Source organism: Ambystoma mexicanum, chromosome 4p (assembly GCF_040938575.1).
Source record: "Ambystoma mexicanum isolate Mex_15411 chromosome 4p, UKY_AmexF1_1, whole genome shotgun sequence".
Taxonomy (NCBI): domain Eukaryota; kingdom Metazoa; phylum Chordata; class Amphibia; order Caudata; family Ambystomatidae; genus Ambystoma; species Ambystoma mexicanum.
The window spans coordinates 158,642,672-158,657,160 of record NC_090927.1 but is presented as its reverse complement, the minus strand read 5'-3'; the positions used below and the strand labels follow the sequence as shown (position 1 = coordinate 158,657,160).

The window sequence follows — 14,489 nt, the reverse complement described above, 5'->3', positions numbered from 1 at the left end:
TAGGCCAGGAAAGTGGTCTGATGCGAGGGGGGGGGGGCACCCTTGTACTTGTCATGGAATCCCCTAGGTCTGACAGGTATATGTTAAAATGTGCAGGGGTAACGACGCAACCTTGTTGAAGGCCACGTTTAGTACCTATTGCCATAGGTCCACTCCCATGTAGTCATACCTTTACCTTCATGTTCGTGTGAATTGAAATTAGGATTTCCAAAATGCTATCAGGAGCATCCCAGTCCTTCATCCTTCTTCAAAGTATTGTTCTACTTACTTTTTCAAAAGCTGAAGAAGGGTTGATATACACAATGTAAAAGGTGCCCTTTCTCTGCTTTCCTAATTTAAAGTAAAAGAGATAGCAGAAAGCCATGCAGTTGGGTTCCAGACCCTTATTATAAAATAGCATGATTTACGTGGCATCTGTCTGAGAGCTCCACCTATACATTAAGAATCCTCAAGAGAACTGCAGAGAAAATCTTACTTCCAATATCCAAGAGGGCCATAGGGTAGTAGTTAGAGTGTGCTCTATCCCCCTTCTTTTATATATGAATCAGATGGCCGACCTCCAGGGCTCAGTTGTTGTTTATGTTTTCAAAATGCTCTGAAACTGGCACAGAGGTATGGAGACCCATAGTTTGATATCCCCTCTCAGAACATAGTTCGGCAGCCCCTCCGGGCCAGCAGCCCTGCAGGGGTTAATCCTTCTAATACAATATTCAATATCATCTGCATCCACCTGGACATCCCACAGCCTGGGTTGCATTTCTGGGTCAATGGACTTTGTACGCTCTCGCTCAAAAACACATATAGATCAGCTAAGTACTTTACCTAAGTGGGCTCACGAATAGGATGTAAGTGTTTACTTTCCTGAAACCTCCGGCCCTCATTCATCAGCGACCAGAAATCTTCTTTAGTATCATTTGTTGTTAGGGCTTTTAGCATTAATTCACAATCAGATTGGCAGAGCTTGATTTTGTGCCCCTTAAACCAGTAGTTGTAGGTCTACTTTAGTGCTTTTGCTCTTTGCTAATTCTCTGTTAGGTTTTTTTTTAAAGAACTCTCAGTTGTTCTTTTAGCTAATTTTCTTTCTCCTGAACCATTTCAAAAATGTTTCTTATGTATGCCTGTAAAACCTCTTGTTTGTTGTTTTTATGTGCACTTGGTAATAGTATTTCTGTAAAAGGTGGAAAAAGATTTATTTGGTTAGTACCATCTTCATTTATGGTGAAGTCTAGACTCTCTTCTAACTCTTGTGAGGAGGGTGTGGCTCTAAAAAGCTCTGGTGATTTTTCCAATGAGTGGACTAGATGAGATAGATGGCTGGAGTGTGGTTATAACAGGATTTAAATCCTCCTTATCCAAAGAGTATGTCCATCATTCAACTGCATTGAAAATACAAGGGGATTAAGCTCTAGATTCCCTGGCATCCAGGTAGCTTTCGCTGATAGAATCGACTCCTGCAACGACCTTCCATATGACAATAACCGATCCCAAGTCCGGCCCCACCTGAGTGACAAGGCTCATGTGACTAGTCTTATGAGGGTTTGGGTAATTTTTGGAGGCCCGTTGTCTTCCGGGAATGCGGTAAGAGATTTGCTGTGGCTCATCCGGGGAAGAGACTGTATAGGTGTACTAGACGCCCCATCAATTTTACCTTCTCTGTCAATCCCACCCATATGTAAAAGGGCAGCCTTGCTTTTAAGCGTGTAAGTTGATATATTGACATACACACTTTCCCCAAAGACTCGTCCCCTGTCCACCTGCACCGACTGCACTTAATGGTGCACTTCACGCCGTGGTAAGCTTTTAAAGCCTCCTTTGCTTCTTCTTGGGCTCATGCTGGCAACAAAGAGAAAAAGATAGGACTCCAGGTAGTCCACTCTGCACAGCTTCTAGAGAGAGTATCAGATGGAGGAAGACACACTCCTACACAGTATATCACTCAAAACGGTGACTACAACAACTGCACTTATATCTGGTTTGTTTTATTAATCTTATCGATTTCTGTGAGAAGTGAGGTTGTACTTATTTATAGCACCTTTTGTCTGTTTTTCCTTATCTTTCTATTTTTTCTTTGTCTTTTGTTCTTTATAGATCTGAATTTGATTTGTTCAAACCCTACCATAATTTTAACAAAAAAGAAGTTAAAAAAGCAGCTGCCTTGCTTCTGGGAAGGAGCTCACCCCTCAGCCATGCACTCAACATTTGGCACATAAGACAAAGTAGAGGCCCACTTTACCTGCGCTCCCAGCTGCATCTGAACCTCTGCGCTCGTCAAGCAGGGGGAAGAAAACCCACCAAGCAAGCAACCCAAACGAACCTCCAACATCCAGAGAGGTACTGCTGCTATAAAGGACCTAGCGGCCATGCCACATCAAAGGGAAATAACAGAAACCTCCCTCCGCCCATTACCCCTAGAACTGCCCGTCTTTAGAGCACAGAGAAGAGAAAAAACATGACAGAGAGCCTATCGCACTACCAGAATACAGGTTGCCTTCTCAGTGGATCTCTACTTGGGACAGTCTTGTCTCCCTATTTCTATTACAGGTTTCTTACCACACCTGTTCTGGGTACAAATCTAAGAGCAAAGCACAGCAGATGTTCACAGTCTTGTGGAACACTCCCGCAAAACTGATTTGGATGTCCCGCTGATACACTAAATTTACATTCAATCTTAGGATAGCCTCAAAGGCATTACCAGAACAGCAGGATTGGGGGATAGTTAAAGGCTCTGGCCCAGAAGTGCTACAAGATATACCTACAAAATAGCACATGATGTAAGGATAATAACATACCCATTGGTTACTATTAATGGCAATGGATTCAGATTAGTGAGTGACACCACTCTTATCTATATGTTTTCGGTAAGACATGACCACACCGGAAGAACGCAGCTATACCATTATAGATTGCTGAAAGGGATTCATTGATACAAAAAGGTTGACACATGGAACTACACGTGATAGGTACTAAACAATACTTTCTCCTGGGAATTTTCTAGCTTATTTTAATTGTGAATAGCTTCTTTTGGCTACATTTTTTATCCTGACCCATAAGAGTACTGTATGTATTATCATACCTACAGGTTGGAACACATGCCCAGACCAGACTGCATGGAAACGTACTCTAATTTTGATTGAGACTCACACTTATGGAACATCAACCAGGTGATTACTAATCATAGATTAACACATGGCAGATACATTGATGATTTGGGAACTATGAATACACTTACTAAAATATGATTTTGATTTAATTAATTATAGAAATGAAAGAAGCATAACAATAAAAAGGATTTAGGGGCTCCTGAAGAAGGGAAAGAATTCCCGAAACGCGTTGAGCAGAAATAACATCTGACACCTATTGTTGATACTGAGCATAAGTTGAACAATGATGAGAATTGGTTTTAACTTATGAAATGTTTACAGATCACATTTTCATTTTGAGAAGAATATTTTGAAAAATTGCACACTAAGAAATTGCATACCGTATGTTTTACATACTTTGCTGTTTTTTATGAATCTTTGTTTGAACACATATATATATATATATATATATATATATATATATATATATATATATATATATAAAAAAGCGATACCACACAGGTAATGAGAAGTGTGTATAGAATCTTTTTATTGAGCATTATAAAAATGTGGTTGTCTATTCAACATTTATAGGGTGTGCAAGGGACGGGAGTGTTCCACAAGACTGTGGACATCTGCTGTGCTTTACTATTGTATACCACCTAGTGTCAGGGTTGGTTTTTCTCCCTTGCACCCCACTCCCATTGTTAAAAAACTAGTAATTACTATAATAATCAAGGTGTGCACCCAGCTACAAGGGTAATTGGTCTACAAATCTAAGAGCACCACCACTCCAGTCTTCCTCTCTGGCATGACACTGAACAGAACTAAGGGTTGCATATGTATAATGCGTAAAGGATGTTTATAACATCTGCACCGGGAAGGTAGCTCTTTTGAAAGCAGTAAGATCGTCAAGAAAGGTTAGTGAAATCATTGCCTGGAGCATGAACAACGGTAACCGAATCTTACCCAAACATAAGTTAGATCTAGCAAGACACCTTTCTATTCTGCCTAAAGAATGGTGGAGTAGGAAAAGTTACTAACCAAGTTAGACATAAGGAGCATCATCGCAGAATATATATATAACCCACCCATCTAATCTGTGAAATCAGGAGATGCACTCAGAGGAAATATCAGGAGGATGAGATCCTTTAAACTAAACACCATAAAAAAAAAAGAATTGGTTTCAACTGTTAGTACAGTGCACAATCGGTGCCAGCATATCCCGGCTGACTTAAAGTGACAGCGTCATGGTTCTTGTTTGCAGTGTGTGTCTGTTTTCCTATTCTACAGTTTTGTGAAGAAAAAGTAAAAAACAGTAAAAAAATTGGCAAACTTTATATTTGTAATTATGAATATGGAATAGTTTAACGTTAAGAAAGATTGTTCTGTCCATTACTAAAAAGGTTTTACGAGATGTCACGGTGTTATTAACTGTTTATCAATATCGATGAAGATTAACATGAGGAAGAGCTGCTTATATTAATATTACACCTAACACCATTCCCACACTTAAGACTTTGCCTCCATTCATGCAAACCTAGAAGGACTGTACTTCACCATCTTGATTACTAACCCTTACAAATTCCTGAAGCTTTTAGAAACCTGTGATGTGTCCCCTATTAACCAGTCAAATCCAAACACAGAGTATGTCTGACCTGTCTGCTGTCTTCTACTTGCTTGTGGCTTCGTCTGGGGTCTTCTTTTACCTCTTTCCATGCATCGGGATCTTCTCCAGCAGCCTCCCTGTTTGGATGATATGTCGGAATTTACTTACACTACATCATTTGAGTGGTATCAGCAAATAAATCAATACCTGCGGTTGATTCACAAAACCTTTTTAGCACCAGTGAATGAAGTCCTTCAGCATCAGTGAAAATGTGCGTGCTTCAGTTGGGCGAACACAAAGACACATGGTATTCCATGTGGGCGGAATTAAGCGTGCGCAGAGATGCCACTGCCCCCACTACACAATAATGCTAATCTAGGCAAGTAGTGCATCATCCCATTTATGTGTACATCCTGTAATCACCAACTGGATATGCACATGAATGTGTATGAATGCCCAATCATTTCTTTTTTCCTACTTAGAACAGACCAAAAGCAATGTATATTTCACATACTGGTCAATTCAATTTTTGAGTGAAATTATTTTAATTTGAACACGGTACAACATGACAAGTCATGGTTAACATCACTGTACAAACGAGTAAATTGGAACCAAAACAGTGAGTACTCAAGAGTAATTGCTTGGGACAATGTAATTAATCTTTTATTGTAATAACAAAGATATATGAAGTGACTTCAAGCCAAAGTAGGTGATCTATAAATATGTCAGCTGGATCGAATCTGGCATTGCGCTCATGAAGGAAACGTCCATTTATTACAAACTTGCAAGCCAATTAAACATACAGCATTTACCTTAGCTCACCGCCTAAGCCAACCCAACCCAACCCGCCTCCAATTTCCTTATATTCTCTCAATTCCCTCATGGTAGGGAACCTTGCAATAGAGGTCACTTCTGTTTGACCTCTCCAGCGCCCAAAACATAACAATAGCATGCATTATACATTTCCACCTTCTGTTTCCATCTCGCCTCCCATCATCACGTCGCTCTCTACTTCCAGGTCGGTTGCTCTGGTCTGACAGTCTCCACCTCCTTAGGTGAGGGGTGTAGGGCCACTGCCAACTAACATTCCTCTGGCGAAGGATAAGGCTCTATTCTTACAGACTGGTCTGGTCCAAAGAAGGCAGCTTGGTGACCTTCAACCACTTACCCCGAGAGCCTCTGAAAACGCTGCCTCAGCAGTTCCACAGTACATGTCCCTTTAGGGAGCCCTCAAGGACAGGCAATATCTCAAGCCAATAAATGGGGACTTCCCTACCCAATGTCCACTAGGATAAAAAGAAAAATATTAAAAACATGTGTATATATGAAGTATGTGATGATGCAGCTTTTCAGATATCCCCCCATATCGTCATTTACCCACATATTAAGACTATTCATTACAGCATGCCATTATGGCGTCATCGCAGTAGGAATCCTTCCCTTCTCCGATGTGGACTGTAGAAATTCACACAAGGAAGATGGAGATTTTTGTCATAATTCTACATGATCTTTATGGACGGAGCTAGTCAAGTGATTGTGTAAGGGACATCTTCATCCATTACGGGCTTGTCTGCCATTTGTATGAATTAGATAGTGGAGGGAGGCCTCCTTCCAAATTGTAATACTAGAATTTTGCCCCTGGCAGGTCACGCATGTTTGACCTATCAAGGTGGAGGTCTGGTTGTTGAGTGTTTGTCCTGCGAGAGTGAACACATTGCTCTTGTGCTGGTCTTGAAAGAGAATAGAGCGGTCTCTAAATCTGCTGCTATCTGAGAATGATTTGTGAGATTTGTTTCTCCAACAAACTAAAGGTGTTACCTTACAGACGCAGGCACGTCTACTCTATTACACTGCAAGGAAAGGGAGAAAAATCGATTTAGAAAAAGGTTGTGTGAAACGTGATACAAATAATCAGTAGTCAAATCTACCAATAGAGAAATATTCAAATGTAAAAGGGTTAGTCAGGTTAGAATCTGTATATTATTGCACGATTGGTTTAAATCCTTATTATAAAGCTTTTCTTTATTTTTCCCTATCCCAATAAGGCAGCTCAGGGAGATCATTTACCTGCTGCAACAATGACAGTGTAGCATTGGCACCGTTTTCTCCACAAAAACTACTTCAGCTTATTTGCGTACTAACAAAGCATTGTTCATTGGGTCTGAACTGGAGATGAACTTCAAGGAATGACTAATGGGTGCAGTGTGGCTTGCTGGATGAAATGGTCTGTTTCCTCCACGCTTCTCTTCCTTGTTGCAGTACTCTTACTTTTGAGGTCCCAACCTCCATACCAGGAACCAATTCGACCTTTTCCTTATCAACAATGTGTCCCACCCTTTTCCTCCAAGAGCATAACGCTCATATCTCCCATCATGCATTTGTTTTACGTTTCCTGCCACCCTGGCAGGAATTCTAGTGAGTAGCTGAGCTGCCTGATGCTAGGGGATTCTCTCAAATTTGGGCTTTAGGAGAGAGGACATTGTGTGGCTCCCTTCTGACTGCAACCCCTGCTGAGCTCTGGGTGAAGAGTCTGCCATGCTTGCTGCCCAGAATGGGGAATCACCCCTGCTCAGGAGTCAGGTAGGTAGGTGGTTGGGAACTGAGCCCTTTACTGCCTGTTGCCTAATGTAAGGTTGTCGTCTTGGGAGCTCGCCCTGTGCCTTAGCAATAATTCCCCAGTAGAGATGCCAATTTGTTTTTCATCTTGCTCTGGTCTGGTGTAGCGTGTGGGAGATTAATGTCTCTGGGGCACTCTGCATACTTGACGGTGCATAAGCTGGATTGGAAGACTGTCCAGTAGGCCCTGTGGGGAGAGTGGTCTGCGGCCAATCTGGACTGAATCTGACAGATCCTTTTGTATCTTGGTGGCAGGTCCAGCTTTTGCAGTAGATTACTGTGTTTTAGTGCACATGACTGGCGTATTGCCCAATATTCAGCTGGGTATGTGTGTTTGGTGACAGCACAGGTGGTTTGGCCACTGGAGAGTGTTCATGATCCGTTTCTGCTGTTGGTCCTGCACTGCCATAAGCTCCAGAAAACATGCATTCCAAAAGGAGGCACCTGAAACGTCTGAGGAGTCTCACCCTACTCTTCTGCTGCGATGGGGCAGGCCCTGAAGAAACAGTTGTGGGAATCCGTAATATTGGAAAAATGGCTGGTCCACATTTGTCAGAAAGCATTGCGGTTGGAGGCATGACAACGTCAGAAATCCAGAAGGGCTCTAGCTTCCCTCATCCTACGCCTCTTCCAGTGGGGGCTCTTCATCTTCGTCTGACAGGGACAGTGGAGAGACGGAGGAACCCAGGAAGAACTATCTGGATAAGGAGGCCCTTTCTGCAGTGCTGGTTCAAATGTCAGACTATATGGGGATTATTTGGAGGAGAGGGTGCATAAAATGCTCAAGGTGTAAAAACACAGTGACAAGCTCAGCAGGCAGTCAAACACTAAGCATTGGAGCAAGGGCTGGATGGGGTGCACAGGATGTTTTGTGACAGAACCTCATTGAATGGGGACCACAGCAAGTCCTCAAGCAGGGCACAGCAGAAATTGCACCATATGTCATGTAAAACATTTTCATCTAACATAATCTGCCTCCAGCAGCAACAGTGACTGCCTGCCTTCAAAGGGGGAGCGGCGGGGTTAAGGCAGCCTTGACCATGATCGAAGGCGTTTTGGACTTGAAGAAGGGAAAATGTTTGAATTTCCCAAGTAGGAGAAGCTCAGGGTTTTACTCAGGTACTGAAACCAAATAACAAGTTTTATGTCTTACCAGTCCTGCCTTCAACCACTAGAATCAGAAGCACTATGTGTGTCCTTCACTGAAGTCCTGTTAAAATACCCAAACTAACCAGGGCTGGACAAGCATCGACTGTAAGGAATGGATAATGTATGCTGACTTGATGGAGGAAGAAAGCACAGTGGAAATCTTTTTTCTGCTCTGTGCCCCTCCTCCGTATTGTCACTCCTTCAAAACAGAGCAGAGCGTTAAACGGAGCTGTAAAATCATTACAGCTCCATTTCACCATACATAGCAGAATTATTCCTTGTTTTAACTTTTCATGCTGGGACTTGTAGTTTATAACGGGGCAAGCCAGGGCTACAAGCCACAGAATGCAAAGTTTAAACCAGGACTGCATTTAAGCCTCACTTTTGGATTTCAAAATATTGACATGTATGTTTAACGCAATGCCCATATTTTAAATTTAGGCAGTGTGTGCTTTGAGTCGAGAATCAAAAAGCTTTAGTAACCCACTGGAGTGGCCGGATAAAAGAGAGCAGTGTTTGACCCTTCCTGCTCTACTGTTCTTCAAAGTGGAAAGTGGAGATCACCATGACAGGATGAAGTTTTCTGCTGGAGGCGCCACCGTAACCCTGGTGATGATCACTTGTTTTCATCTTGCATCTCCTCTCGTTATTGCAGCCATAGTGACTGTCTTGTAACAATGTCCTTGTGTGCAGCAAGCTCCCGAACTTGGGGTGTTTCAGAGGAGACGGCTGTGTACAATGCTTCCCAGAACACTCTTGAAGAATGATTGTGGGGTTTAATGCAGGGCTAAGGCCTGGAGAGGGAAAATCCTAACAAAGTTTATTTTTTTGTTCGCACTTTGCTGACATCTACACCATCCTGTTCCTGCATGCTCTAATTAGTTACTGCAGCCGCTCAAGTTTTGGACATTCAGATAAGTTTAGGATAGTATGTTCTCCAGTATCAATTCTTGTCTGCAGGCCTTTTATACTTTCAGTGCTACTCTAATTTGTGAGCATACATAGAAACATTCCCCTTTTTGCCTTTGTATTTTTCTTTCTGAGAGTTATAGTACTGGATATAGGGAAATACAGGGCTACACGTCCCAGAATACAAAGTAAAAAAAGACTGAATTTGCATCTCCCAAATTCAAAATGGAATGAGGCATGTAGGATTGTGGGATTAACATAGCAGCAATTGTCAGCACTGTCTTGTTTGGTTGGTGAAACATCAAGCTACCGAAGAAACCCATTCTAGACCTCGTATGTTTCGTGTGTTGCACACCCTTGTTTTGCATTCACTTTTTTGCTGCAAACACTATCATAGATTTTGCTGAAAAAAATGAAAATATAGTTGTATCAGCCAGCGAAAGTAACAATTGTGCCCTTATATGCCCTTTTCATTGGCTACAGTGCCCTACAGTACAGTCCCCTATTGTGCAGAGAAAAACATATTGTTGTGGATTTGGCCTGATTATCAGATGTGAATGGACGGCACTCAATATCAGGGAACTATGAATTGACTCCTATTCACTCCTGCAAAGCACAAATTGACTGAAAGCACCACATCATAGTCACAGAGAACTCACAACAATTCGGGTTACTTTGCTATCCTGTGTATTTCGGGATATATAAACTGCGTGCGTGCATTCCATGTGGCAGCTGCGATGGTGTCTGGGACCAGACCCAGCTGGCTGGGTGAAACATGCTCATGCTGCTTTGCATCCTCCGCAGCGCAGGCGGTATGACAGAGTTTGCTTATGACCTGACACAATGCCTGGGGGTGAGAGTTCACTTATGACCAAAGCTGAATCCTACTTGATACATTCTTTCTTGGATTGTCCGCCTGGAAAATCTCAAGCACATCTGCAGTATTGGCATAAATGTCAGCATTCCCCCGTCTATTCGGGGAACAAATATCCTGTGTCATTACGTGGCTCTGGATTTTCCCATTGTAGATTCAGGTCTACAAGTCCCAGAATGCAAAGTAAAAACAGGACTGGATTAGCAACTCCCGAATTGAATGAGCCATGTGGACATATATGTACTGATTACCGGACATCTACGTCCTTCTGAGACCACTTTGCCAGACATAGGCTTTATATTACAAACCACTGGTATTACATCCTTTTGTGCAATTTCTTCAGGCGAACCAATGCTAAACTCCCAGGAAGTATTTGTTTGACAAATGTAAAGTCAAATACTACAAATTATGTGTCAGGGGACCTGGAGTCAACTGGTCCCCCTTCTCAAAATGATTACTTCAATTATTGGCAAACAGCTCATATGTCATGTTACATGTTCTCTAGGAACACTCATCTGACATTGGTATGGCCTCAAGGCACTTTGACCAGTCTGTGTATGTTAGGTTGCATAGTTCTGGGTTTCTAAAAGATTGTACGTAGCCTGCCACTGCAGATTAACTATCATTCAGTAAGGCATGGCATAGTGATAAACCTTTGACACTTATGTTTTGAAGATAATAACAGTGCACTCACAATGATCTAGCCAGCTATCCCTTATTGGGATCCGGCGGCATGCAAATACTGATTTTCTTTACAGTGTTTAGTTGGCTATGTTAGCTGCTAGTGCCTGACAGCATTACACTGTGCTTCTATGCAAGCCTGAGTCATGATGCAGTTGAAGTGTCAGAGGGTAATCATAAAGCAGACCCAGGCAATTAATCACAGAATTTGCACCAGAATTCATGCCACGGCATAGTCACTTGAGTAAGCATTACAGAGCGTAAAATAGTTTATCAAGGCACATCATTGCATACAAGGCACAGTAAGGAAAAACATGGTGTGATATTTTTGACATCAATGCATGAGCAATGACATTATTACAGCATAACATTGCATGCATACCGGCATAATGATGTTTCAACAACAAAGTGCTCTAACCATTGTCGGTCTCTCCCAAAATATTAATAATGCAGTGCATGATTGCAGTGTGGTCTGTAATTGACAATATGCTAATCAGTGCATGTCTTGTTGCTTTATATTGTGACACCAAGTAAGGCTGAATATTGCCACGGTTAAGAGTGTCGATGAGTTGTGGTGGGATGCTAGAAGGGGGGCCCTGTCAAGTTGATTACGAATTGCATGCTCAAAATACATCCTTGCAAATAACATATGCCTACATCGCAGCCTGATGGCAGTGAAGAGGTGAGTAAAGGGTTGCACGCCTTTCCTCTGTGCATTAGTAGTTATTGGGGTTAGTTAATTTTGTATTGTCTGGCTGCGTAGCTTGGCGTTGACTGATACCCACCAGTCAGCCGAACTATGAAATTGCTAAATGGGGTTTGCCAAGTCCAAACGCACCTGGGTTTAGGCTGTATGGCTAGCCTTAATTAGATTGAATTAGTTAATTCAGTCTTGTATTTGTTTTTTTAGAAATGTATTTGTTTTCCAAGTATAACTATCGTACAAATTGTGCCAACATTACTCATTTTAGGAGGCACGTGTTACTGTTTCGCCCCTTCTTGGGCTTTTTCAAGGCACATAAGCATTAAGTTCTAATTGTATACAGTTTATAGTCAAATACAATTTGCCATTTAATTTGGGATTTCCATTTGTAGGTTGGCTGATAGTCAAATACAGGGCATGTTAGTTACTGCCAGTTGTAGACATGCATTTTAACAGTAAATTGCAGTTGTATATTTAAGCAATAGGCCCCGAGCAGCGGGGGCATTACCACTTCAGGTAATGCCCCGTGGCCCATAGGTAACAAAGGCCTTGGGGCATTACCTGAAGTGGTAATGCCCCCCCTGCGAGGGGCCTATTGCTATTAGAACCCCAGTCCGTAAGACGGTGGTACTAAGTTATTTTTTAATGTTCTGAAACACACAGCCATTTCGGAACAGAAAAACATAAGTAAATAAAATGGCCACTAGGGAAGGGAAAATGAAGTCTGTTTTCCCGTTCCATGGCGGCAATTGAAAATGAATGTCAAAAAGTAAACAAACAAAATGGCTGCCATTGAAAGGGAGAAGGGACTACATGTAGCCCCTTCTTCCTTTCATTGGCGGCCATTCAGAAAATAGTGAAAAATGTAAACAAAAAAATGGGCGACATGGAAAGGAGAGAAGGGCCTACGTGTTGTCCCTTCTTCCTTTCCATGATGGCCTGTCGCGGCACAGGAGCGGACGCACTGGGGACAGAAGTGTTCCCAGCCGGTCCGCCCCCGAAATGGACAGAAAAGAAGGTAAGTGGGGTTGGGAGGGCAGGGAGGGAATTATTTGGACTTGGGAGGGAGTCGGCAGGGGAAGATAACAGCCTCCAGCCATGTGGTGGCTCAGATTGGAGATTACCCTGTCCCGAGCCTCCTCATTGGCTGAGTGGCTGCCACCCCCCCTGCCGGAAAGGAATGTTGTGGGGAGAGGGATTCCCGTTTGGCTGGGGAAAAGGCTACTGAACTCGCCTGCTGGTCGCAGACTTTCTTCATTCAGGGACCTTTTCATCCGCATAACGGAACCAGCGAGGAGCGGATGTCCTTCGTGGCAACACGGAAGTTGCCTGATTTAACTCCAAAATGATTGGGCCGGCAGTCTAAATCACGCCTCTGATACTGCCTCTTTCATTTTCAAAAATAGTGTGTGTAGCGCACCCGCGTGCGCACATGAAAGTACAGAAAGTACGCTGTTGGCTGGGGAAAAGGCTACTGAACTCGCCTGCTGGTCACAGACTTTCTTCATTCAGGGACCTTTTCATCCGCATAACGGAACCAGCAAGGAGCGGACGTCCTTCGTGGCAACACGGAAGTTGCCTGATTCAAGTAAATATAGAAAGTGACTGTAGCGTTGTAAATTGGAACAATAACGCTTTGTGCCATATCATTGTGTCATACTTATTTCAAAGTGTATGTGCTAAAACTCCCCCCTTTCCCTTGATTTCAGCTCCAAAATGATTGGGCCGGCGGTCTTAATCACGCCTCTGATACCACCCCTTTCAGTTTCAAAAATAGTGTGTGTAGCGCACCCACGCGCACACGGAAGTACAGAAAGTACGCTGTTCAGTGCAGTGTGCAGCTTACAGTTTACATAAATTGCCCAAAGTATAGTATACTTTTATGGGATTCTAGAGGGTGAGTACATATTACTGGCGTGTGTTGGAGACGCCGGGGTGTGTGCCAAGTGAATGCTGGTGGGGGCAGGCTGTGTCCCTAATGAATAGTCAAGCCCTGGTAAGAGTGGCAAGACTGTGGAGTCAAAGGGTACGGAAACAGTCGGCTTTGTCTAATATCCACGCTAATAGATTACTAACTCGGGCGGAAATCTAGTAACGCTCAAAGGGTATAGGGTACAGGGGGGGGCAAAAGATTGTGAGCCGGAAGGACAGTCCGGTGGGGAGATTGCTTCTGGGGTGCATTCGATATATTCTCCAGTCCATAGCGCAACGCCTCGTGTGTTCATCCCTGTAGACGTATGTATAAGACCCTCATTGTATAAACAATTATAATAATGTATCAGGTGGTATTCTGACATTTGAAGATGTGTAACATGATCTGAGTGGCTAGGGAACACTGGACGGACTGGATCAACCCCCCACCCCCAGAGACACCATTCTCTACATTTAAGTGTACTGGTCGCAGTGACCCGAGTGACTTGTAGTTTAGGGTCACGTGGGGGAGTTTACTAGCAGAATGTCAATGCGGAGAAACAGCATTGAATATGTGTACACTCGGGGCTCTGCAGCTGGTCCCTCCACCAGAAGCAGTACAGCTCAGGGGATAAGATTATACGACGACATTTTGTCCAGCGCCCCTGATTTTTACCCCTGTAAAAAATACTCTAAGAATGGCTATGAATATGCCACTCCCCCCATCTCCTCCTGAACCAAGTGACTCTCTGCTGTTGGAGTCTGAGGCAGTGGCACAATCATCTATGATATGTCTAGGGGGCTGAGTACAGATCCAACAGGAGGAAGAATCCGAGGCCAGTTTGACTGGGACTGTACCAAGAGTGGAGATGGTAATGATTCCAGAGACTTCATTTCTAGACACGCCCCCAGACTTCTTCTCAGCAGAAGGAGATCTGCGGGATCTGTCCTTACATC

General features: G+C 43.1%; 1 protein-coding gene across 1 annotated transcript in view; it reads right to left on the bottom strand.

Annotated features, from left to right (window-relative positions):
* Positions 1 to 14,489, bottom strand: part of DRC1 (dynein regulatory complex subunit 1) — a 742,360-nt gene that overhangs the window by 699,922 nt on the left and 27,949 nt on the right. Inside the window, exon 2 of the mRNA XM_069605601.1 lies at positions 4,739 to 4,826. Coding sequence (XP_069461702.1) covers positions 4,739 to 4,826 — 88 coding nt within the window. The remainder of the gene's footprint in view (positions 1 to 4,738; positions 4,827 to 14,489) is intronic.